This window comes from Mesoplodon bidens (assembly GCF_964165515.1).
Source record: "Mesoplodon bidens genome assembly, chromosome: 18".
In the NCBI taxonomy this organism is placed as follows: domain Eukaryota; kingdom Metazoa; phylum Chordata; class Mammalia; order Artiodactyla; family Ziphiidae; genus Mesoplodon; species Mesoplodon bidens.
Window position 1 is genome coordinate 51,436,502 of NC_138175.1, and position 26,520 is coordinate 51,463,021.

The 26,520-nt window shown below is 53.2% G+C and overlaps 1 protein-coding gene across 6 annotated transcripts; it reads right to left on the reverse strand.

The window, feature by feature from the left end:
* EML2 (EMAP like 2) lies at window positions 1-24,615 on the reverse strand. 6 transcript variants are annotated; one of them, XM_081215537.1, is made up of 22 exons: window positions 24,311-24,615; window positions 21,504-21,722; window positions 21,288-21,411; window positions 20,999-21,103; window positions 18,838-18,866; window positions 18,501-18,630; window positions 14,582-14,731; window positions 13,824-13,893; window positions 13,613-13,723; window positions 12,468-12,563; window positions 11,441-11,575; window positions 10,489-10,588; window positions 8,130-8,284; window positions 7,849-7,974; window positions 5,998-6,129; window positions 3,871-3,938; window positions 3,509-3,597; window positions 3,174-3,271; window positions 2,589-2,676; window positions 1,935-2,030; window positions 743-873; window positions 1-417 (listed from the first exon to the last, which is right to left on the reverse strand). In XM_081215537.1, exons 1-22 carry the CDS (start codon window positions 24,480-24,482, stop codon window positions 292-294), a joined length of 2,550 nt encoding a protein of 849 aa, XP_081071663.1. In that variant the 5' UTR covers window positions 24,483-24,615; the 3' UTR covers window positions 1-291. The 6 variants fall into 6 exon arrangements, 5 of the variants coding, with proteins under 5 accessions (XP_081071663.1, XP_081071659.1, XP_081071660.1 ...); XM_081215533.1 differs by lacking the exon at window positions 24,311-24,615 and having other exon boundaries at window positions 21,504-21,802; XM_081215534.1 differs by lacking the exons at window positions 7,849-7,974; window positions 24,311-24,615 and having other exon boundaries at window positions 21,504-21,802.
* Window positions 24,616-26,520: the final 1,905 nt, after the last annotated feature.

Below are 26,520 nucleotides of genomic sequence, written 5' to 3' on the forward strand. Positions count from 1 at the left end.
TCAGTGCATGTGTTTTTATTTCTGGATGATATAAAATAATAAACTTAAAAAACACCCCAAACCAAACACCCTAATGGCTCCCCCAAAGCCATGTGACCCCTTTTCCCACCCCAATAAATAGAGACTTCTGTCAGTTCACCCTCCCACCCCCATAACCCCCTTTGCTATAGACATACTCTGGGTATATATTACTCTACTCGGCAATAGACATCTCCCGAAAATAGAATTCCCACCCTGCCACCTGACTCTACCTGGGCCCCATGTTCCTGGGAACCCTCCCCACCCGCCAGTTCAGACCACCCGCCACTGCAGCACGCTGGTGTCCTTGCCCCCTGTGGTCAGGGCCACACTGTCATCCCACAAGAAGGCCACATTTGTCACATGGCTGCTGTGTCCGCCGTATTTGTGGCTGAGAGCCTGTGATACGGAAAGAAGGAAGTGAAAGGAGGTCATCTGTCTTGTCCACTGCTGTGTTCCCTGGGCCCAGGCATTTGGTAAGTGCTCAATAAATATTTCTTGAGTTAATAGGGAAAAGAACCAAAGATCTCACAATGCAGATGCTCAGAGCTTTGGCACTATAGACTTGGTAATTTATCAACTTTCAAGTTAAGAAAGGCCCCTGGGATCAAGCCACTGCCCTCCTTGTACAGCTGGTGAAACTGGGATCTGGAAAGGGCTGCCTTAATACTGCCTGCAGTGCTGCTTGGTAACTCCACCCTGCCAGCCCCCCAGAGGGACTCACTCGAGGCTGACAGCAGGGGTAGCTGAACAGGTGGACTTTGCCAAAGTCATCAGCTGAAGCCAGCAACTGCCCATCATGGGAACGGGCCACGGCATTGATGTCAGTACCATCTGCTCCCTCAGACCAGATCCCTGCGGACAAGATTGGGGGTGGCTGGTGGTAAGATGGCAGCTGGGGCCAGGAACCCCCAAGGCGCGTAGGCCCCAGCCCCAGCCTCCCTGCCTTTCTCTCACCTAGCCTGTCTCTAGCCGGGGATGAGAATTGGAATAATCTTTTGGAAATGCTTATCTGAACCTATCCCTCTATAGCTCAAAGCCCTCCCATGGGGAATTCCCTGGCGGTTCAATGGTTAGGACTCCACGCTCTCACTGCCAAGGGCCTGGGCTCAATCCCTGGTCAGGGAACTAAGATCCACCCCCACCCCCAAAAAAAATCTCCCATGGCCCAGGCTTCTCACCATGACCCCCAAGCTCTGCCTTGTCCCCCACACTGCTCCAGCCTTGTCCTTATCAGTGCTTCCCTTGAACTCTGCAATGATTTAGCCATCCTGCCTTCTTGCCTTTCTCCAAATACCAAGCTCTGTCACCTCTAGGCTTTTATACATGGCTATTATTCCCTTTTCCTAGCCACTGCTTTCCTTCTTCACCACCCTAGAACCTAACTCCTCATCCTGCAGATCCAGTTTGGATGTCCCTTCCTCCAGGAAGCCCTCCCTGACTCCCTCCTAGGCTGGGGCCAGGTGTCCTCTCTGGACTTCCTTGTCCCAGCCCAGTCTACTCTGGGTGGTCTGGGGACAGGTCTCTCCCTTCCACTGGACTGTGAGACCCATGATGGCAGGGTCAGGGCTGTCGTGGTCACCACTGGGTCTCAGCACTGCCCAGCTGGGCACAGAGGTGCTCAGGGGGTATATGTTGAGTGCATTAATGCCTGAATGAACGGGTGACTGGGACACAGGCTGTGTGAATCTCCCTGGGCCAGGTGACACCCCCAATTGGTCTCATTTCATTACAGTTCCAAGGGACCTGAGTAGTCACCTCACCCTAACCTTTCCTCTATACAAATACTGCTGCTCACATGTCTAAAGGAATGAGTTTCCCACCTTAGAGGTAATAAGAGACTGTGAAAACCACCAGTCAGGGATGTTTCTTGGAACTCCTGTCCTCAGCAAGACTTTCCCCATTCCAGAACTTACCAAACACGCCAAAACCCAGGACACAGGTAGCCGTGGCCCATTCCACGTTCCTCACAGCATCTGCAGTAATGATCTGCTTACAGGTAGCTGGGTCCCCTGGGGCAGAAAAATGGGAGGAGGTGTTCAGAGCAGAAAGAACTACTGGGAATTCCCTGGAGGTCCAGTGATCAGGACTCTGCGGTTCCATTGCAGGGGGCACGGGTTCGATCCCTGGTCGGGGAACTAAGATCCGGCAAGCTGCGCGGCGTGGCCAAGAAAACCAAAACCCAAAAACCAAATGGAAAGAACTATTGACTTAATTCATCCATTTCACAGACAATGGGCACTGAGGTCCCACTGGCTTATTCTACCTCTCCAGACTGGCGCTAGATCCTGGGTGGTGACATCTCAAGACGAGAGCAGGGGTATCTGCTTAGAAACCTGTACCCCAGCCATCCAACCTGGAGGGGGAGGAACTGGTTAAAAGTTGGGTCCACCAGGGAGGAAACCAGAAGCCAGGAGACCAGCCAATCAGATCAACCCCTGAATAAAACAGCCAGAGGACAAGGGACTTGAAGCCCCTGCTTCCCCTTCCAGAACCCAGGGAAGGCTATGAAAATCGCACACGCAATAGAGAGGTGAAGGAGGAATGCCTTTGGGTTTCAGAGAACTCACAGTACAGAATCTCGTAGTCCCCTGAGTTGGTGACGAAGCAGCTGCTGTCCTGGGCCCAATCCAGGTGGGTGATAAAACTGGAATGGCCCTGCAGGGGAGGGAAGGGGTGGAGTTAGAGCTGGAGCGGGTAGGATCAGACCAGGATGGGTGGAAGGCAAAATACAAAGGTAGGGTGAAAACACAGGGGGTCTCGAGGAAAGATACACAAGCCTTTGGGGTGTGGGGACGGGGCCACACTATCATGGGCGGGGCCAGACTGTGATGAGTGGGGCTAGACAAATAGGGCTTAGAACACAAGGGGGAGTTTAGAACGAGTGGGCAGAGCTAGACACAGAGGGGCGGGCTTCGAATGCAAGGGGCTGGGCTACACAGAGGGTGTGCTTAGAACGTGAGGGGCGGGGCTACACAAAGGGATGGGCTTGAAACACAGGAGAGGGTAAATGTGTGGGCGGGGCTAAAACTCCTTGATGTGACCAAGGCAGTCAGTTGAGTGTTGAAGCTGTGCTCCCTTGAGGTAGAAAACTGGTTAATTCTGTACCCCCTGGACGGGGTGGCGGCGCGGGCTGGGGGCCACTGCCCACTCACCGAGCACTTGCCCAGGCGGCTGACCTTGCGGCCGCCCTGGTCCACCGTGTACAGGTACACCAAGTTGTCGTGGGAGCCCACGGCCAGGTACGCCCCGTCTGGGGGAGGGGGAGGGGGCTATGAGGAGGCACCCAGGCTCCACCCCTCCTCTCTCAGATTCAGCCCCCCACTATCCCAGACTCCTCAGTAGTCCCAAATTCCATCCCTGCCACAGGCCTGGCCCCGCCCTTAGGCCGTGCCACACAGACTCCACCCCTTCCCCCTGCCAGTAACTCTGAGCTTCAGTTCCCAGGCCTGGCCTCTCCAAGGTCCCCTCCCCGGCCCCGGGCCCTTACCTGGAGAGAAGCTGACCACTGAGATCTGTTCATTCCCATCTGTGTGGATGGCCACCAGATCATGGGTCTCGGTGTCCAGCAGCAGCCATCTTTAAGGAGAAGGCATGGTGGGAGAGGAGGGGTGAGCTGATCTGGTAGAGAAGGGTGGCAATCTGTGGGGCCTGAGGGAAGGACCCCAGAAAAGATTAGGGAGAGAGGCTGACTCCAGAGGAATGTTGGGAGATCAAGGCCTGGTAAAACAGCTGGTACCTAGTTATCATTCTCTGTAAGCTTTGGGGCAGTAGGGAAGGCAGGGGGAGGTGATCAAGGGATAGTTCCTGGGGGGAGCAGAGAAGCCCTCCCCGAATGCCCATCAGCTTTACCTGCCAGTCACCGTGCCAATGGCCAGGACAGAGCCACTGGGGTGGAAGCCAGCAGAGTGGGCAGGGTCCTGAGGAGGGAGAGAAGAGGAAGGGCTGGGAGCTGGGGTCCCCCTTCCATCTGGCCCACACGTCCCCAGCCTCAGAGGCAACTCTCAGCCTGGCATGAGGGCTCTCACCTCCCTCTGCTGCCCTCCAGTAACCTGCTGCTGCAGATGCTCTGGAAACCACTCTCCTTTCCTTTAACATGTCAGCTCGAACAGAAGATATTCCTCCTTTCACTGTTGACTCTGGATCCTTTTTCACTCCTGTTTTAACCTCCCACAGCTTTATAAACCCAAGATGATTTCCTTAGGGACTTTTCTACTAGTGAGATTGTTGGGACAAAGGCTATCCATATTTTTAAGACTTTTGATATATCATGCCAATTTGCTTTCCATTATAAAATTATATTGACTTATCATTAGGCTTGTCTGAGTGCCTGTTTCCCCATATCTTTATCTAACTCCTAGCACAAAATTTTTAAATTTCGGGGGCATTTGGTTGATGTGCAGGCAACAGAGCACCATGGAGTCAGACGTGGTTTGAAACTGTGGCCCTGACACTTCCTCGTTATGTGACATCAAATAACTTTCCCCATCGTGGCCTTGGTTGCCCCAAAAGGAGAACATCAATACATACTCCCCAGGACTGTTATAAGCAAGGTGTAAAGTCCTTAGAATGGTAAGCTGTTGAGTAAGATGGCCTACAGGAAGCACTGAATAAAGGTCAGCTATGATTGTAATTATGAAGGGCAAGTGATTTTACCTTTTTGGGACTGTTTCCTGATCTTACCTTCCTGTTTCTGGGCGATCCATCTCTACTGCCTTGTGGAGGTTGGGGTGGGGGGGGAGTTAAAAAGACGATGTGGGTAAAGTGCTAAGCCAATGTCAGGCATGCTGGGCAGACTGCCCGAATCAGAATAACCCGAGGGATCTTGTTCTTGTTATAAATTGCCGATTTCTGGGACTAAACTCAGAACTCCTGAACCAGACTTCCCATGCTTGGGGCTCAGGATTCTGTGTTTCTAACAACTCAGGTGGTTCTTATGCCCTGGCTAGAGAACTGCTGTGCTGAGCACAGGGCCTGGCATATAGTAGGTGCTCAATTAGGCAGCCAGAGTGAGGATTATTATACATGGCCCTAATAATTTCCGGGGCACACCATCCCTGACTCCTAGAAATTCAAAGGCCATCAAGTGTTCCAGGATCATAGGTAACCCTGGATTCCTGGGGCAAAACCTCAAAGGGTGGTGTGGGGAATATGATGACTGACCTTCTACTGTCCCATACCACACAGGCAGGAGAGCTTAAAAACTACATTGCCCAGAATCCCTTGTAGCTAGGGTCGGCTGTGATTTGGGTCTGACAATCAGTTGCACTATTGTGGGCTCTGGAAGGTACAAGGTGGAGGCCCCGCTCTGCCACTTCCACTGATCAGTTGGGTTGTGAAAGCAGTAGCACTTGCTATGCTGGTGAGCAGTCACTAGCCTTGAAAGGCAAGGGCACAGAGTATCTGTTTTTGGCCAGTGTAAATGTAGTCAGCACTGGGTCACTCTAGAGCAAGACAGTCCAACTGAACCTTCTGCGATAATGGAGATGTTCTCTATCTGCACTTTCCAATATGGTGGCCACTAGCCACATGTTTGGAATGTAGCTAGTGCAATGGAGAGACTGAATTTTTAATTCTACTTACATTTAAAGTTAATTTCAGTTTGAATAGCCGCCTGTATTGGACAGCGTAGCCCTAGAGCCAACACTTGAGTGAGCACAGCATCCTGGTTCCTGGATTGCAGTTACGATGACAACATTTTCTTGAACTCAGTGGTTCCTGACTCCCCACCTTCCTGACTGTGGCAGAGGCAGCAGCTCCTCTGGCAGGTCAGTTCTGTGGTGTTGTTCTGGGCTTCTTTCCAGTTGAGAACCCACTCCTCTGGCCCTTCCAAGTGAGTTCGTAAGCACCCAGTTCCCTGCATTAAATCTCCTTCTGCTTAAAGACACCAAGTGTGGCTTCCATTTGATGCACTGAACCCTGACACACTGAGACAAGTCGTCCTGTTAGAATGGTGTGTCAAGTCCCCCATCCCCTTACCTCGATGATCCTACTCCACAGGGGCTGGTGGGACTCCACGCTCCACAGATGCACCAGCTTATCCTGACCACATGTCACAAATTGTCCCTGGCTGGGGTGTGTGGCCAGGCCCCACAGCTCTTCCACGTGGCCCTGGTGGAGAGGAGAGATGACAGCGTGGAGACTGCCAATCCAGGCCTTTCCTCTGCATCCCCCACCCCCCAAAGTCTGAGGCCAGAAAGAAGTGCTGGACCAGCCCCAGCAACACACTCTCCCCACAGGTGACCCAGGGAAGACCCTTTCCCCAGTGTATCTGCAGGAGGCTGTGACTGGGCAGACCCCTGCCCCCGTGTGGGGCTCGAGGCAAATGTTGCCCCTCCCCCCAGGTCTCTGCTTTCCAGTGTGCACAATGGGATGCAAGAGACATGATGCGTAGGAGCTTGACCTTGGGAGTCAGATGGCGCCCAGCAGGCTGTAGGAACCCATGGAGGGTACTCAGCCTGGTGAGTCTGACTGCAGCTCTCTCTTATTGACTGTGGCAGTCACCTGGGCAGATGACTCCTCCTTGGAGCCTCAGTTTCATCTTCTGTAAAATGGGGCCAATCACTGTATGTGTCTCATGGCATTTTTCTGCTCACTTAAATTATGGATGGAAAGTGTGAATAGATGGCAAGTGTATGAGGCTGGTACAGAGTGCTCACCAAATGGAAGTGGCTGACTATTATCAGTAGTGATAACATACACTATTAATATATAATTAAAGTAATTAACAATGATAATCAACAGAATTATTGATATTAGTATAATGATTAATGTTAATAAATAATATAAAGCTAGTAATATATTAATAATATAATTAATACTAAATAATATTGATACTATGATTAGAGGTCTTTAAGGTCCATTCTGGTCTTGGGACCCCTAGGAAATCCCTCTAGCCCTTGTTTTTCCTCCTCTTCTTCTATGGAAACAAGAGCCAGAGTGGGGGAATCTAAATGCAGCTGCTGTATGGATCTCAGCTACCATGTAAGAGGTAAAATGCATGTCAGGAGTGAAAGAAGGGGCGGGGGGGGGGCACTGAACAAGGAGTAATTTTGGCCAAGACTCTTTGAGCACTTGCTCTGTGCCAGGCACCATTCTAAATGCTGTGCATGAACTGACTCATTGAATCCTTACAACACCCCGTGAGTCAGTTCTATTATTCTCCTGGTTCACAGAGGCACAGAGAGGTTATTCACTTGCCTCATATCACACAGCGAGTGAGTGACAGGGCTGTGCTTCGATCCCAGGGTTTTTTATTGTTTTTGGCCACACCATGTGGCTTGCAGGATCTTCCCTGACTACCAGGGATCGAACCCAGGCCCCCAGCAGTGGAAGTAGCAAAGTTCTAACCACTGGACGGCCAGGGAATTCCCCCAGTAGCCAGGGTTTTTTACTTGGATGTGTGGTAGGGTTCTGGCCCACGAGGATGAAGGAACGCGCATCTGAGGAGACTTCAGAGGGTCCTCCTAGATCCTTGTAGCCGGAGACCTGGGAGGTGTGTGGCTCAAGGCCTGTGTGACAACCTGCCAGGGCACTTACAGAAATGGACACCACCCTGACCAGCAGGGGGCAGCACAGCTGGAGCAGGGCCCTGGGACCCCTCTGCTGTGCTACCAGTTAACCCATTGCTGGACCGTGGGGTGTTCTGGGGTGGGGTTATGTGTCAGGAGCAGTTAAAGGGAAGGTAAGTGGTGTTCACCAGGCCAGAGGATAAGGGATGGGGCAGGGAGGTGAGGTGAAATGGGAGTGGGAAGAGAGGAGGAATGAATGGTGCAGAGGAGACTAGAGAGGCGGGTGGGGAGGGAGCAGGGCAGGTGCAGAAAAGCTCACCTGGATGAGCAGCGAGAAGCCAGTGTGGACAGAGCCCTGCAGGATGGAGTTGCGGGTGGTCCCCACGTACAGCGTGTCACCCCGGCCCTCTGCCACGGTGCGCACGGGGCCGAAGTCCTCGGGGACCTGGGTAGGCAAAGGGGGGTGGGGGGCAGGCAGATGAGTGTAGGACACACGCAGAGGGGGGGTTGGGGGGTGGGGGAGACAGGCTGGGAGAGCAGGGTCTAGTATTAGTGGGGCGGGAGGAGGTCTCCTCACCTTCATGAGCCTCTCCCCCTCACCTCCGCCTCCTGCAGCTTGCTGTAGTCGGAACCCCAGAGGATCACCCGCCGATCGCGGCCCCCTCCTGACACCAGCGTCCCGTCCCGCAGGGCGCAGAGCCCAAACACGCCGCCATCGTGGACACCCAGCACAGCCTGTGTAATACGGTTCCCACCTGCAGGGTGGCCAGGGGCAGAGGTCAGCATGGGGAAGCTCCCCCATACCGACCCCAGAAAACACCTCAAACTCTCAATCCTACATCCAGCCATTCACTCACCTTTTCTTCTACCCAGCCTTTCACCCACCCATCTACTCAAATACCCTATCATCCATCTAATAAACCATGTGAAGTAACATCGACCCATCCACCCTTTGATCCTGACCCTAACCCACTTACCCACCCATTCATCTACTCACCTATCTACTGGTCTGTCCATCCACCTATCTACTCACCTATCCAATCACCCATCTACCGATCCATCCAGCCATCAACCCTTCCTTCCTTCTATCCATCCACCAATCCGCCTCTCATCCATTCATTCACCCTCTCTTCCATCTGACTACCCACTCACCAATCCATCCTTCTATCCAAACATCCACCCATTTTCCATTTTTTTCCTATCCATCTACCCATTCACCCATCTATCCACTCATCTGTCAACCTAACCATCTGTTCATTCATCCATTCAGTCAACAATTATTAAACTAGCATTTACTCTGGACCCAGCCTCATGCTGGGTGATGCTGGGTATTGATGAAGGCAACCTCGGATCTTACCCTCACAGGGATCACAGTCCAGTTTCAGAGACAGACCTACTACCAGTCAGTGATGACCCAACATGGTTGGGGCTGGGATGGGGAAACCCAGGAGACTGTGGGATCCCAGAGTGGGCACCTAGCCTGGTGGGCCAGGGAGGGCTTCCTGGAGGAGGGGACAGCTGAGCAAGGATCTGAAGGTTGAGTAGGAGTTGGCTAGGACAACAGAGGGTAGAAAAGTGTCCCAGGCAGGAGGAACAACATGTGCAAAAGGCAGAGAGAACACGGACTATTTAGGAAACTAAAGAAATCTGGTGTGACCAAGTATAACATGCAAGGGACAAGAGAAAGCAGGGCCAGACCATGCATGGCCTCATTGAGGAATCCGGACCTTGCAGACCTCAGTGAGGAATCCAGACCTTGTTCTGAGGGATATGAACTGGGTAGTAATGGAAGGGTTCAGCAGGGGAAGGATAGGGTCAGATTTACATTTGGTTCTGAGAACAAACTGAATTGGAGGGGACAAGACTGAAGGCCCGGGAACCAGGGAAGAGGCTGGGGCAGGGACTAAGTGGAGAGGAAGAAAAAGCAACTCTCTTCAATTCCATCCTTCGAGGCTCAGAAGTGGTGCCACGTGTACATACGTCCTTTGGTCCACCTATCTTTCTAACCACCCACCCACCCAACATCCTGTAGCCCTGCAGGCTGGACCCAGTGGTGGGACTGGAGATATGGGAACCAATCAGACCAAGTCTCTGCCCTCAGAGAGCTTAGAGTCTGCTGGGAAAGACACACGGCTAATTATTCAGAGCTTATTCTCAGCTGTCTAATCTCAAGAAAAGCTCAAAACAACCATATGAGGGAGAGAGTATTATACCCATTTTACAGATGGGGCAACTGAGTCTCAGAAGGGAGATGACTTGCCCAAGGCCACATAGAGAGCACACAGCACTCCTGAGACCTGAACCCAAAGCCTGCCCAACTCCCAACTCCTCTTCCACTACCCCAAGATGAATGGTTACCTCAGCCAATGGATTAACATGTCATGAAGAATTGATTGTTCCAGGAAGTGGTTTGATGACTGAATAAACTCATTCATTCATTTGTTCATAACTTTACAGTAATCCACTGTCTGAGAAAAGACCTACTCATTTATTAACACAGTCATCCGTTCTGGGGACAACCATTCATATATTTAATCGTTCACTCACCTAATCACCCACCCATTAAGAAGGACAGCATATTCATCTACTCATTCTTCTATTCACTGGGTAGGACAAACGCTTCATTCATTCATTGACTTATTCATTCATTCATTGCTCTGGAACAAACCACCTCTCCATCCATCCCTCCATCCACACCGGGTTGACCCATTCATTTATAGTTCAAACTTGATCGCTGCCATGGGATTTGCAGAGGACAAGGGGAGGGAATAAGTGAAGATTTCATGCAGGTGGGGATCCTGGAGCTGAGCCTTGATGGAGGTGTTAGAATTGGACAAGTAATGACTCGTATTGTTGTATCGTACATTCCACATCAGCATGCTCCGAGAAAGGGACGCACAGCCAAAGGGAGTCAGGGGGGACTCGGTTGGGGAACCAAACAGGTGGGGCTGACACTGACCTTTGCCCCAGACATAGAGGTTCCCCCCAGAGTCCCCGGTGACCACATCGCCACCCTCCAAAAAGGTCACACACAGCACGTACTTCGGTTTCTCGTGTTTCTAAGGTGGGAGAGAAGCGGAAGGTGTCAGAGGGTCGCTGAAGCCGGGAGGCCTCCCAGAGCTCACCCATTACCCAGGACAATGGTCCAGGGGATGCCCTCCGTACTTTGGGCAGCGGCCCTGTGTGGAGCATCCTCATCTCCAATCCACCTCCGTGGATTGGAGACCACACTGTCTCCCTTTCCCACCCTGGACCCCCTTCCTCCCTCCTCTCTCCTCCCTGGCTTCTGTCCCAGTCTCTGTCCTTCTATCCCCTGCTGTCTTCCGCTTGGATTCCTCTCTCTGTCCCTTGGTCTCCCCCTCTCTGCGCCTGCCCCTCTCCTCTCCTTCCCTCCCGCCCCCTCTTCTGTCTGTCTCTAGGTCCCCCACCCTGCCCCGCCCCACCCTCTTCTCATCTCAATATCTCCATCTTCATCTCCATCTGAGCCTGGTGTTCTCAGGGCCTCCCCTTTTGGGGTAGAAGCCCCAACTCTCACCAAAGGCAAAGGAGCCCTGTCAGAGGTGTGCCTGCATCTTCTCTCCCAGGCCCTGTGCTTCCTGCTGTTTCTCTGTCTCTCTCGGCCAGTCAGCCTCTGACCTCTGTTTATCCAGAATATTGGCAACCGCAGCAACCCATTTATTGAGCATCCACTATCTGCTAGGAGTCGCTATACTCTTCATCCCACTGAATCCTCACAACTTCAAAGAGTTAAGGAGGATCACCCCACTGGTATGGATAAGGGAACTGAGGCCCCAGCAGGCAATATCTCAGCATCCCTACAACCTCCAGCCCCTGGGGTATCTTCTTGTCTGCCTGGGTGTCCCTGCCAGCCTCCTTCAGGGCCAGCCTGTCCCAGTACCCCTGGCACTCACCTCAAAGAGGCCCTGCCGTTTGCTCAGGCCGCCCCCTTCTAGGTTCCAGAAGTAGATGTGGGATTTCCCGCAGGTGATGAGCACGGTGGGGTCTGTGGGGTGGAAGGTGGCCACCAGCACGGCCTCATTGGAGCACTTTAGGGGGTGGGGGAGATTCTGAATGAGGACCTCAAAGCCATCAGGACCACGATACCCAACCCAGGAAGGACTGCCCTATACAGCTGTGTGGGTTGTGCACTTGCACACCCAACTTGCTTGTACCTCTCCTTTACGGGCAAACTAAAGTACAGGAAGCAGGGCGAGCCAGTGAAGCATTATTGTTTTCTTCAGCAACATAATGGCAGGCACAAGGAGAGCCCTTACTTTGTACCAAGCTCTGTGCCAAGCACTTAACATCCATCAACTCATTTAACCCCACAGCACCCTGTAAGGTAAGGCTCATTAGCACCTCCCATTATAGATGACGAAGTGAGGCTCAGAGAGGGGAATTCACTTGCCTAAGGACACACAGCCAGGTTGTGTCCAGAATCAAGTCACTGAGAGCCCAGCCTCTCAACTACTTCTCTTTCACCAAACCATGGGCCCCAATCCTAGGTCTCTTGCCCCCAGCCCAGAATGAGCACGTGACCTTGGGCAAGTAGCTCTCCCCTCTACCACGCCTCAGGTTCCTCATCTGTAAAGCAGGTTATCCCCCGGAGATGCAAAGTCAAGGTCTGTCTTGGACATCGCAGGACAGCAGAACCAGCAGCCACCTTGTACTGATCCTCCTGTTGGGCCTGGTTTGCCCACCCCATATGCCAACATCAAAGCCAAATTTTCCCTACAAGGAAGATGCTACCATTATCCCCATTTTATAGATGAGGCAACTGAAGCTCCAAGAGGGCAAGCCACTTGCCCGAAGTCACACAGCCAGCAAACGGCAAAGCCAGGACTTCAACATGAGTCTGATTCCAGACTTGTGAACACTGAGATCTGGCCAATCCCACAGGGAGACCCCAAGGAGAGGGGATAAGAAGGGTTACCTCACCTTGCCATCTACCACCTTGGTCTCCTTGGCCCAGTCCCAAACAGAAAGCATGTGATCGTTGGAGTCATCTACTGCACAGAGGAGGTTGCCCCCATTCTAGGAAGAGGAGAGAGGATGGCGGAGGGGCAGGCGGGTCAGGATCCACCCCCTCCCTCCAACACCTTGCCCACTGGGGCATTAGCTACTCAGGCCTGTTTCAAAGGCCCTGACCCAAGTCATGTGAAACACATGAAAATATACTCCCTGTCCAGGGCCACACACATTTTAAAGGCTGTTTATAATTTTCCTTTTGAAATGACTCGTCCCTAAGAACTTCCTCTAATTTCCCCTCAGCTACAATTTCTCTGCAAGTAGCCCGCGGTCAGGAATTCTTACTGAGAGCCTCTAATCTGCATTTTCCTATGGAATGACTTTTAGGGCTGTGAAGTTAAACAGTTAATAAAGTCAGGACGATGTTGCTTTTTTATACCTGTCATTAAGCGCAGGTTAGTTTTGATTTTGCAAAGTTTTCCTTTCCCCCACATTTTGGCAACAAAATAGCTTTATTTCCCCAAAGTTCTCAAGTGTCTCCTCAGGTCTCAGAAAATCCGTGAAGTTCTTAAACTGTCTATGGGATGACAGGTTGTTTTTTAGTCCCCGATCCACTGCAGCCAATACTCAGGTAAAATACAGTAAAAAATGTAAAATACGATTAAAAACAAAAAAGCCCCCCCCACACACTTGGATGTTGTGTGAATGTCAAATTGCTGTACAAATTCCTAAAGGCTAACTCTCGATTTCTGTGCTTATCTCCTCCATACCTGCCAACACCCATTTAGGATGGTACCAGGAGCCAGGGCTGCCCTAGACACAGGGCTTAAAATGCCTAAGGGATAAGGACCCTTCCAGAACGAAAGGTGGTGAGAAAAAATAATGCAGAAAGCGTTAACTGATCTACAAAGGATCACTGAGGAGTTTCTCTGTGGAGCAATCAAGACCTATGGTCCCCTCCTAAGGGCTAATAGAGCAGGCCGGTGAGGCCACACATGTGGGCACACAGCCCGGAGGGCCAGGGGGCGTGGCCAGAACCTGTGAGGCCATGATGACGCCATGGCCTCCAGCCCCAAGGGGCACCCGGGGCAGGCGAGGGATGGCACAGGACTTACAGATTTGGAAAAGCCCACACAGCACACAGCTCTGTCAAACACCCCCAGGCCCAGTACGTGTAAGGTGGAGAGGGAAACGGAGTCCCAGACGCGCACGTGGGGCGGCAGCGGCTGCAGGAAAGAGGGAGGCCGGTTACCTGGGGGGCCCAGCTTCCTGACCCACCCACAACTCCATCCCAGTCTCCAGGTCCTGCCCCCTCCACTCTGTTACCTTCCCCTCCTTAGTGGTGCCTGCCACCTGTCCAGTGGCGATGGTGACCATATCAGGGTGGACAGCCAGGCTGAGGAGAGAGAAGGCAGATGGACAGGGCTCAGCAGGGGGGTGCTCGCAACAGGCCAGGACCCCTCCCACAGCAAGCCACAGTCGCGATGCCTGATTATTCATTCCACAGTTTGGTTGAATGAGTTACTTAGTCAATAAACCCTGATTCAGTTCTTCAGTAGCAATAAGGGGATACTCTCTGGGCACCCTGGCTCAGAAGCAGGACTCAGGCCTGCGGTCTCTAACTCAGGTGCCCAGAGGGCCCAAGCCTGTACCACAAATGGCCAGAACACACCCATTTAAAAGGGCTGTCCAAAAAAAATAAAATAAAATAAAAGGGACTTCCTTGGCGGTCCAGTGGTTAAGACTCCACGCTTCCACTGCAGGGGGCACGGGTTCGATCCCTGGTTGGGGAACTAAGATCCCACATGCTGAGGCCAAATATAAAAAAATAAAAAATAAAGGGGCTGTCACCACGGGGCTCCAACACACTGTGGGACTGTCTGGGGTGCCCACTGGAAGTTTTCAAAAGAAGTGAAAAATTCAGGCATCTGAGCGAATTCACCGGACATTTGAAGTATTGATAATCAATCCACATTTTTTTTCCCCTGAATTCAGCCTGCTGGCCCCGGAAGGCCTGGCCCCACCCACCTCCCCTAAGAGTGGCCCAAGCAGGAAATACTTGGCATCCTCCTCCCAGGCCTCACCACTTGATGTCATCATTGTGTCCCAGGTAGTGCCGCTGCCTCTGCTCTTCCACACTGTACAGCACAGCCACAGAGGCCACGAAGTACACTATCTCCCCTGTGGGCAGCAGGTAAAGGTTGGCCCGGCAGTCTCGGCCGCGGTAGCCATAGCTGGAGGTGCCCAGGGGCCGGTTAAAGAGCCTGTTTTGCATTGCATCTGCTGACTGACTCCCAGATGAAGGTCATCAGAGCTAGGCTTTCCTGTTTCCACTCTTACCCCTGTGGGAGGTTGAACGATGGTATCCCCCAAAAATATGTCCACCAAAACATTAACCCCTGGGAAGTGTGAAGGTGACCTTCCTTGGAAAAGGAGTCTTTGCAGATGTAATTAAGGATCTCAAGACGAGATCATCCTGGATTATCTGGATGGGCCCTAACTCCAGCGACAAGTGGCCTCATAAGGGACAGAGAAGAAAAGACACAGACACAGGGTGGGAGAAGGCGGTGTGAAGACAGAGACTGGCGTAAAGCAACTATAAGCCAAAGAACCCCAAGGGTTGCCAGTAGCCACCAAAAGCTAGGAGACAGACAGGGGACAAATTCTACCCCCAGAGCCTCTGGAGGGACCACGGCCCTGCTGACACCTTGACTGGGGATTTCTGGCCTCCAGAAACTGTGAGATTTTCTGTTGTTTTAAGCCACCAAGTTTGTGGTAATTTGTTTTAACAGCACAGGAAACTAATATAACCTTCTCTCTACCCTCCTCCCCACAGAGGGATCCTGTTAAAATTTGTTAACACTATAAGTCAATTCACATCCATCCTCTGCTCAGAACCTTCTCATCTCAGAGCAAAAGTCAAAATCTTGGGGGCTTCCCTGGTGTTCCAGTGGTCAAGAATCCGCCATCTAATGCAGGGGACGTGAGTTCGATTCCTGGTCGGGGAACTAAGATCCCACATGCCACAGGGCAACTAAGCCCGCACACTGCAACTGAGCCCGCATGCCACAACTAGAGAGAAGCCTGCGTGTTGCAACTAAGATCCGTTGCACCCAAATAAATAAATAAATAAATATCCAAAAAAAAAAAAAAAAAATCCTTATGAAAGCCCAGGCAAGAGGCTTGGCCTGATCTGGGCCCTGATTCCTCACTCCCCTCACACCTGTTCAGCTCTAGTCACCTCAGGGCCTTTGCTTTTCCTGCCACCTGAATACTCCTCCTCCTCATCTCTCCATGGCTTCTGCACCTCCTTCAGGTCTCTACTCAACTGTCTCCTTGGAGAGGGCTTCCCAAGTCTCTCCGAAATAGTTCCCAGCTAGTTAAAACTGCAAACTGGAATTCCCTGGCAGTCCAGTGGTTAGGACTCAGCGCTTTCACTTCCGGGGCCTGGGCTCGCTACTTGGTTGGGGAACTAAGATCCCACAAGTCGAGCCACGGCCAAACACAAAGAAACAAAAAAACTGCAAACTCACACACCCTCAACTGCCCCCATCCCCCTCCCTCTTCATATTCCTGCAGTACATTCGTCAGCATCCCACACGTTATCTGTTTAATTTATTTTGTGTCTCCCAAACTACAGTGTCTGCTCCAAGAGGGCAGGGACCTCTGTCCATTTTGTTTACTGATGTACCCCTTGTGCCCAGCTCAGGGCCTGGTACACAGCAGACATATGAGTTCAATATTTGTTGAAGGAGTGTGACCCTCCTCTGTTCCGAACTTTCTGTGGCTCCCCAGTTCCCCTAAGAGAAAGCCCAAGCTCCTCCACTGGCCTGGTTTGCCCCTCCCTGGCCTTAGCAGGGCTTCTGCCCTCCTTTGCTCTCTGACCTTGGAGTTTCTCAAAACACTAAGATCACTACTGTCACCCAGGTCTTGGCACTAACCTTTCCCTTTACCGAGTACACGTTACCTGCCACCCTTCTCAGCTTCCCTGTCCCCAGATCAAGCCTCAGGCTCACTTCCTCCGCTAGACTCATCCCACTTATCTGATCAATTTGCTAACGTCACCTGTTCCTTAATGAGACTATCAGTCCCACAGTGGACAAGACTGGGCTGTTTTGTTCTCTTCTACAACTCCTCCTCTGAGAAGCCTTTCCTTATGCCCAGGCTGGGTCAGCTGCCTTCTCTGGGTTCTCCCATCCCAGCCTGAGTTGTCATTGTCACGGATTCTGTCCCCACACTGGACCGTGATTTGGGGACTGTTGGAACGCAGCCCTCAGCCCCAGAATGTTCAGGAAACATTTGAATGAATGTCGATATGTGTATCCCGATCCCACAGAAACTGCTTCACCCTACAGCCGTTTTGGGCTGGGGAATGAGGCCTGTACTGACTGTTGCTGTCTCAACTGCTTTTTGCTTTTCTTTTCTTTTTTTTTTTTAGTAAAAGGCGAAAGATTGATTCTATCTGAAGAGAAACCAGAGTATCAACTGTTTTTCTTCTGATGCTCACTTATCAAGCCCAGCTTGACAGGACAGTATGGTGTTCTTTGATTCCCGCGAATATTTCCAGCTGCCTTAGAGGCTCTGGGCTCCCGCATTCCTCCCTCCTCCAGAGCAGAGACCAAGGCCAAGAGAGAAGGACCCGGACTGGGTCCCTAGGATGCTGCTCCCAAGCCCCAGTCTGCATTTTGGGAAAAGCCTGGGGCTCAGAATCAGAGTTCTGGCCTCAGATCTGCTGACTCCCTAGAACAGGGCTTGATATACCCTCTCTTTTTTTTTTTTTTTTTGAATTTTATTTTATTTATGTTTTTATACAGCAGGTTCTTATTAGTTATCTATTTTATACATATTAGTCTATATATGTCAATCCCAATCTCCCAATTCATCCCACCAGCCCCCTCCCCCCTTGGTGTCCATATGTTTGTTCTCTATGTCTATGTCTCTATTTCTGCCCTGCAAACCTGTTCATCTGTACCATTTTTCTAGGTTCCACATATATACGTTAATATATTTGTTTTTCTTCCTGCTTGGTCCCCTCTCTTGACCTCAGTTTCCTCATCTGGAAAGAAAGGGTAATAATTCCCAACCTGCAGGCCTCAGAGAGCTCTCGGAGGCCACTTGTTGTAAAAATATATTCTCAATCCTACAGAAGAGAAGGATCATGTTATTCAAAGTATTTATACTTGAAAGAGCTTTGAACAGTGCCTGGCATATAGTAAGTGCTCAATAATGATTAGTTATTATTTTAATCAATCTCTGTTTATGAGGCCCATATGATGAGCACATTGTTTCACAGCCTTATGAATCTGAGATCATGACACCCATTTTTCAGGGGAGGCAACTGAGGCACAGAATGGCAAGGTGACTTGTCCAGGGTCACGTAGCCAGCCAGAGGCTGGGCGGGGGTTTCAACCCATTTCTGCCAGGCTCCAAAGACAGGGTTCTTAACCATTATCAACTTCTTCCATTTCTCAAATACACCAAGCTCACTCTGATCGCAGAGCCCTTCGACCTGCCGTGCCCTCTGTTCTTCGTAGGCTCGCCCCTGAATGTTCGATTCTCAGCTCAAATGCCCTCTCCTCAGAGAAACCCAGTTACTCCTCTCACTTGAGCTTAGTTTACTGTATTCCCAGCATTTATTACTTAACTGAAATTATCTTATTTATTGAATCACTGTCTTCGGTCTCCCCCACTTTAGAAGGTGAGCTCAGGAAACACAGCCCACATGTAGAAGAGATTCTGACAGATGGAGGGCGCTCAGCAAACATTTGCTCCTTGAATGAATCATAAAAGGTCATGTCAACGAACCTGCCTTCCTCTGCTCCCTCCAGACTCCAGCTCTTCCTGACCCCTAAAGCCACAGAGGCCTGGAAAGTCCCACCTTCAGTACAAACTCTCCCTCCAGCTGAAGTCCCACACCAGAAAGGCTCTGGTCCCTTCCAGGCTGGGGGCTGGGGGCGGGCGGGTTGGGAGAAGTGGGAGGAAGAGATTAAAGCAAAAGGATACACCCAGTCCAGCTTGAGACGGCGGGAAGGCAGCTCGGAGCGTGTATCCAGGCTGTAGCTTGGTGCCAGTTCATCAGGGATCAGCATGGGCACAGGGCGGCCCCTCAGGAACATTTTCACGGAGCCCTCCTCTGCCAGAACATCCCCAGAGGTCAGGTGCTGACACCAGCCCCCAACCCTATTTCCTTTCCCCTTCCGACTTCATTTTTTTACTTTTTTAATTAAGAGAGTTTGGGGAAATGTGGCCAAAGAGGCAAAGGCCCAGCCAGTAGCCAGGCTTCCTGACCTCCAGCTCTGGCTTCTCACCCCAGGAAGCCCCTCCCATTCTCCCTACTTACCCATGCTGAAGATAACTTCTTTGGTTTTGCTGTCAGGAAAGGGAAAAGAAAAGGAAAGGAAAGAAAGCAAGCCCTAATTAGCAGGCAAGTCAGAAATTGGAGAAACCACTTCCCCACCCCAGCGCTCCCCGGAGGTCTTTGATGAAAAATGGGGGCCGAGTAAGGAGCGGAGCGCTGCCTCTCTGCAGGCCGTGTGCTTTGCTCGGTTGATCTTGCAGAGCCTAAGACACAGGCCCAGAGAGGCAGTGATCGCCAAAGATCAAACAGCATGAAGTGGCAGGGACGCGATCCTGGAAGAGGAGCGTCACAAGGTACCCCTCCCACCTAACCAGCACGGTTCCCAACGCTCCCCACCCCCAGTCCCACAGAGCCCCAAACTTCAAGCAGAAAGGGAAGAGGTGAGGGTTTAAGGGAAGGGGCGTGTCTCCAACTCCCTTTGCTGACGGAAGGAGGTGATGCCCGCGGGTCTGGGTCCCCGGAGAAGGGGGAAACCTGGGATCCAGGTGCCGGTAGCGCGAGCAGGAGAGGGGTGTGCGAGAGAGTCTCACCCAGCTCCAAAGCTACTCATGGCGGCGGCTGGCGAAGCTTCGGGGCCGGGGGTGGAGCCGGGACCGGCTCCGCCGCTTCCGGCCCTGGGAGGCGCCCACGCCGCCGCGCCCTGCCCCGCCCTCCACTGCCAACCCCGTAGCTGGAGGGTCACACTGGGTCTCAGGTCCCTGGCTGTGGGGTCCTGATACCAGGCTCTTTTTGGGGGGGAGGGAGAGTGTTTTTTGAGAACATGGACTCGGGGACGTGTCTGCCTGAGTTCAAACCCCAGCTCTGCCAGTTCCTAGCAGTGTGGACAAGTTGCCAAACCTCTTGCCTCGATTTCTTCACTTTTAAATTGGGGATAAAAATACATACCTCCCGGGTGATTGCGAAGCTGAAATTAGTTAATTCGTGTAACATGCCTTGCGTGGTGCCTGGCACATAGCTTCTGTACGTGTTTGCCATTATTTCAGTGAGGTTGAAATGTGTGATTTTTTTTTTTTTTTTTTTTTTTTTTTTGCGGTACGCGGGCCTCTCACTGTTGTGGCCTCTCCCGTTGCGGAGCACAGGCTCCGGACGTGCAGGCTCAGCGGCCATAGCTCACGGGCCCAGCCGCTCCGCGGCATGTGGGATCTTCCCAGACCGCGGCACGAACCCGTGTCCCCTGCATCGGCAGGCAGACCCTCAACCACTGCGCCACCAGGGAAGCCCCGAAATGTGTGATTTTTGACTCTGGTCCTGCCTTAGTCCGGCCCCGCCAAGCCCTGACCACGCCCACTGCATCAGGACTCCACCCTCAGGTTTCTACACCGCCCAGACCTTCAGTGTAGCCCGGGCTCTGGGAACTTGACCACGCCCAACATTCTGACCATACACACCTCTCCTTCCGATCCTGCTCCCGAACTGACAGCTCCCCATGGAACTGCCTACCCTCCTCAGGTCCGGTCAAACTTCAGACCATGACCACTTTCACCTAGAGTCCCTTCAAGCCTACTGATATCTGCCCACGCCCACATATGACCACGCCCAACCTTCAAACCACGCCCATTTCCACCTGGCAGCGCCTCAGGCTCCCCTCTGCCCAGCTTCTTGCATCGGACACTACGGCACCTGGTCTTAGCCCATTACCCCCACCCCAGGTTCTGATTCTGCCCTGGCTAACCCTCTGGCCACACCCTCAAGTTCCAATCACTTCCCTCCCTCTGATTACCCCATTTCCTGCAGAAACTCCTCTGAGGGTCCTGCCCTGGCTACATCTCTGAGACTCACTGGGGATTCTCCCCTTCACCTTAATAGCCGCGCCCACAAACCTGGCTCCTCCCTAACTTCTACTCCGGCTCATCCAAGAGACGCTAACCATCCACGTCTCCTATGTTCTAGTCCAGCCCCTTAATGCTTTGACCACGCCCCTCCATGTTGGCTCCGCGTTTCCATGCCTCCCAGTTCAACCACGCTGTCTCAAGATTGGTCTCTCCGAGCCTCCGGCACTGTTTCCGCATTCTGAACTAGATGACCGCGCTTTAGGTTATCAACTCGTGGCCTGGGGCATCACCCTAAATTCCCCATCCTTTTCCAAGCCTAACTGGGGTCCTGGCCCCACCCGTTGTGTCACGACCCCGCTTCAGACACCTACCCTTCCTTTTTGGCGCTACAATTGCTGCTAGAGGATGTGGTGCGGCTGCGGGGGTCCTCGCGGCGCACTGAGGCGAGGCGCTCTGGTGACAAGTAGCGGCGGGCACTGCGAATAGAGAGCACGTAGGTAGGGGCAGAGCCCGCGAGGCCAGCAGGCGAGAGCCGGAGGCGGGCAAGAACTTCCCCGGACCTTCCACGGCTGGTGTTCGGACATACGAGTCCATCCGTTTCCATATAAACAGCCTCTGAGGTCTTGGAGGAAACTGGGGATCCTGGCTTCCGTGACTTACCTGCGCCCGGAGGTCGCCTCCTTTTTGGGGGAGGATGGGGACGTGGCATAGCCGCCCACGCGCCGCGGGGGTCCCGAGCCATTGAGGGGCGTCCTGGTGGGAAGACCTTTCAAGAGCTGACACACTAGAGGAATGGGGTTAGAGGACAGAAGGGGGTGAGTGTGAGGTCCTGGCCCCAGTCCCTCCCATCTCACCCCTCCAGTTTAGTGAAGATACCCGAGGCTGTGGTGCCTAGGCGCGGAGGCGCCCGGCCCTTGGGGGTGCCCCGCGCGCGCAGAGCAGCGCCTTGCTCCTCGCATGCCCGCAGGCGACGCAGCGCGTCAGCCAGCGCGGCCTTTAGGACCGCCAGCTCGTCTTCCTGCAGCTGCAGCCGCTGCTCCAGCGCCGACACGCGGTCGTCCACCTCCATCCCGCTCGTGCCCGACAAATTGTCATCTGGAAGGCAAGGGAGCGCTGGCTGCGGGGGGCCACCCAGGAGCTACAACGCCCGAGGTGAGATGTCCCTCCAGCCTTCCCTGGTCTAAGCCTGGGTCTAGCCACGCCCCCTTCCTCTCCAGTAACCTGGGGCTGGGACGCTTGGATGTGGGCCAAGAAAAGGGGAAGGAAATCCCCACAGCTCTCAGCCCTTGTCCGCACACTCCTCTCTGATGCAGCGCCCTGGAGGCGTGACCTTAGGGAAGTCCCTTCCTCTCTAACCTTCTAAGAGTCGACGAATCAAGAGCCTCTCGACTCTGGTTTTAAGATTCTATGACTAAGATGCTAAATACATTTGAGTCATATCAACATTTTAAGGACGACACCAACTTTTCCCTAGTTACACCAACATTCTAGAATTGATTCCCAATACTCTCTGACAAATATCAAGATTTTATCGCGGGTACTAACATTCCCTCTCTGTTTCTAAGACTTTCCAAGCCAAAAAGGTCGTGCCTGGTCCCTCGCCTTCTCATTCCCTCCTCACCAAGGGGTTTGACACACGAGCCTGCTGCAAGGACAGAGTTTCTGCGGCCCCTGACGGCAGATTTGGGAGTTGCAGGCAGCGCATCCAAGACCCGAGACCCACGGAAGGGAGATACCCGCGGGGATCTGACACCCAAGCTCTCTTCCCTGACCCGAGCTTCTCCCCTCTATTCCCCTCCTTTATTTGGCTTATGTACCCCATGCCCCTGATTCGGCTCCCCCTCTCCCCTCTAGGCCATGGGTGCAACCGAATAACTCCTCCATCTCCCGCGGGGGCCCCCCCCACCCTGCCCATTTTTCCCGAAGTGGGAGGGGCAGAGGACCAAGGTGGTACCCCCCTCCCCCTCCCTCCCAGACCACTCATACCCAGACTCATTGCTGGCAACAACCAAGAAAGCCCTGGCTCCCAGTCGGGTAGAAGTAAGGGTGGTACCATTAACAGGAACCGGGCGTGGAAGTAGCACCTGCCATCCCCTGTCCGTAGGCCGCCCCGCCCGTCCGCTGGGCTCCGCAGTGCAGCCGTCTATCCCTTCCCTCCCTCCCCCCCACCTCCGCAGCCCAATCGCCTGCCTGGCCTTGCCCGCCCTGCCCCCCACCCAGCTCCTCTCTGGTCGGGTGCCTGGACCTGCATTGGAAGGTGGGGGCCTCCCGAGGTCTGAGGGAGAGAGCTGTCAGGACTTGGAACTCATAAGAGGAGGAATCAGGGTCCCGTTGGCAAGACGTTTTGCAAAAGAGGAAACTAAGGACGGAGGTTGGGGAGTGTGCAGAGATCACCAAAGGTCAAACAGCCAATAGGTGAGGTGCAGGAGGGCCTGGTCACCTCCTTAGGCCAAGACCCCTCTTACCTACCATTAATAATACTACCCCCCCCAAAATGAGATCTGTTATAGGGAGCTTACACGTGGCAGGCACTCTTCATGCAAAACACTTAGCACCTCACCTGGCTCTGGTTATGTGCTCAGTAAATCCAGAATATAATTAACTGCTCTTATGGTACCCAGTGCTCCCAGTAACTCTAGCAGCTGTAGTATTATACCCATTTTAGGAGGCAAGAAGGTGGCAGGGGACTGAGACCTAGTGAGATGAAGTTGCTCGTGCATGGACACACAGCCTTTCAGCAGCAGAACAGGTACATGACCCCAGGCTTAGGCACCCTGTCAGCCTGCCTCTTAGAGGGGCAGAGGAGACAAAATAAGCATTCTGGAGCTCTGCCAACTCCAGTGGTCCCTGACACTGGGGTGTGTGCCCAGGGGAGTGAGCCTCCAAATGGAAGATAGTTCCTTCTCAGGGCCCCTGAGTGAAATGGGGGAGCTTTCACCTTGGCCCTTCAACCCCCATCCAGAGAGCCAGCTGCATTCTGAGGCCTTGGCCTGCCCCCCCCCACCCACCATGACTCAAGTCCTCTCTGCTCTCTCCTGACCATTCCCCCACCTTCAGCACTTTTGCCCAGAAACCAGCCCCCACTTCCCACTTCTCCCATCCCTCCCTCCTCCCCTCTGCCTCCAGCTTCCCTCATCTGGGCCTGACACCCACAGTGACCCTTCTTGTATCTTACCCATTTGTCTAGGGAGAAGGGATGAGTTCTAATGGGTGGGAGGGGCGGGGCCTGAGGATTTGGGGGGTATAATCGAAGCAAAGTCCTCTGGTCATCCTACCCAGTCCCACATCTAGCCCACAAGCCAACACCAAATCCCACTCTCCCCCTAATCTGTCCCTCTGCTAGGGAGAAGGGGGAGGGTCCCAGAGGATTGAGAGGGGATAGGGAAGGCAGAGTTCCAGACCTCCAGGCCTCCCCCGCTCCTGCCCCAAGCTCCTGAGGTTCTGCTCCTTTCTCTCACTCAGTTCAGCCACCTCCGAAAAAGGGGAGGGTTGAAGAGGGTGGGGGACTGGGATCAGGGCTTTGGGGATCAGGGAGCTTGCTCTGGGGTCAGGGTCCTGCTAGGGGAGAAAGGGGAATCTTCAGCAAGGGGCCAGGATGGGGACTTGGAAGGAGGAGGTTGGGGCAGGAGGAGATAGGTCCAGCCCTGGGCGGGGCCAGGGTGGGAACTGAGGAGGGGTCTCACCGTTGCAGTATTGAAGCAGGGAGGACGTGTCGTAGAGGCCGCAGAAGGCCGGGCCGCGCTCCGCCATCGCCCCGCCACAGCCACCGCCAGCACCCCCGGCCCCAGCTCGGGCCTGGGCTCCCCCCCCAGGTCCTGCCTCCCGTTGCCATAGCAACGCCCTTCGTTCCAGCATCCCCGGCTCGGCCCGCCCGGCATCAGGCGGCCGACGCCGGGCCTGGCACCGGGGTCATCCCCCAGGATGCCCAGAAAGGGGGGGGGGGTCGGAACACCCCCTGCCAGGCCCCCCAACACAATCTTCGGGCCGGGATTGGCTGACCCGAGATCCCCCTCGGTACTGTCTGGTCCCGCCCACAACAGGCGCGTATTCTCTCTAGACACCCCCGCCTGTTCAGGACCAATGGGAGCCTGTCGCGCAGGCCCCCTCCGCCAATAGGGGTACAGAAGGTTTGGAAGGGGCAGGGCCTTCTCTGATTTTCAGCCCGAAGCATAGCCCCCGGCTCTTAGAGGAAGATAGGGTGGAAGAAGACACCCCACACCCCGCAAACCTCCCTAATCTTTTACTGGATTTTCGAGAAGCCACCTTGCAAGACAAGAGCCTGACCCTAGAGTCTCAAATCCGCCCAGATATCCACTAGCTCCGCCCTGGCACTCTTATTCTAGCTCATTTCTTAGAACTCTTGTTTATTCTATCTACGCCCGCCCCCAGGGCTCTTAGCTCCACCCCCAGAACCCTGAGGGGGGACTTAAAGTTCTATTCCTGCCCCCAGAGCTTTTGGCACCGCCCCCTAAGCATCTCAGGGCGATGGTGCTTGGCCCAGAGCCCTGGACTCGGCCTCCTGATAGGATTGGCTCCGCCCCTTAAGTTTATACCCCTACACCCACGTCTGTTAGTCCCTCCCTAACCTTTCCTTCCACTTTCCTATTGGCCGCCCCAGGCCCTTAGCTCTTCCCCTACAGCGTTCATCTCCCACAACCTTATTATCCAGTCCGGGTTTTGACAAAGGCCCAGCTGTGATGCCTGGATGGCTGGCGGTGTCAGTCGGAGGCGGCTCCGAAGTGGGGGGGAGAGGGGAGGGTAGAAAAGCTGACAATGGACTTAAAGAATACTGGACCACCTTCTCCGAGTCTCCATTGAGGGTCAGCACCTAGAAATGACCCAGAACATGCTTTATAGCGGTGGGAAGTGAGCCTAAAGCAGAAGAGATTTGCCTCTGGACACAAGCAGGCCTTGGAAGCCCAGGGCTTTGGAACCAAGTTGGCCTGGGTTTGAATCCTGACTCCACCAGTTTCTGATTGTGACCTTGAGCCTCAGTTTCCACAGCTGGAAAGTGGGGGGTCATATCGTGCCTACTTCTTTCATTCATTTGAAAATTTTGGGACTTTCCTGGTGGCGCAGTGATTGAGAATCCGCCTGCCAATGCAGGGGACACGGGTTCGATCCCTGGTCCGGGAAGATCGCATGCCATGGAGCAGCTAAGCCAGCGCGCCACAACTACTGAGCCTGTGCTCGAAAGGCTGTGAGCCACAACTACGGAGCCTGCATGCCACAACTACTGAAGCCCACGCACCTAGAGCCTCGCAACAAAAGAAGCCACCGCCACGAGAAGCCCTCGCACCGCAACGAAGAGTAGCCCCCGCTCTCCGCAGCTAGAGAAAGCCCGCGTGCAGCAACGAAGACCCAACGCAGACAAAAATAAATAAAAATTAAATAAGTAAATAAATAAAAATGTTTACTGAGTGCCTATTATGTGCCAAGCTCTGTCCTAAGTGCTGGAGTTTCAGTGATAAGCAAGTCAGCCCCAGAGTTTGCCCTCGTGGACTGTGCAGCTTGCGGAGGAAGTAAACCACAATAGAGAAAACAAGTAAATAGTAATAACTAACATTTATTGAGCACTTACTATGTGCCAAGCACTCAGTTGTCTTCATCGCAATTCCTATTTTCATCACCATTTTACAGATAAAGAAACAGGCACAGAGCTCCTAAGATAATTTCAGCTCCTGGCATTACAGAGATAAGACAGAGTGATATGGGAGGGTGAGGCTAATTCAGAGAGAGTGGGGCCAGCGAAAGTCTTTCTGAGGAAGTGACATTTGAGCTGAGATGTAAATGACAAGAAGGAAGCAGTCACACAAGGTGGGGGGGTGGGGGGGCAGGAAGTAGCTTTCCACGCAGAGGGAAGAGTAAGTGCAAAGGTCCAGAGGTAAGTATG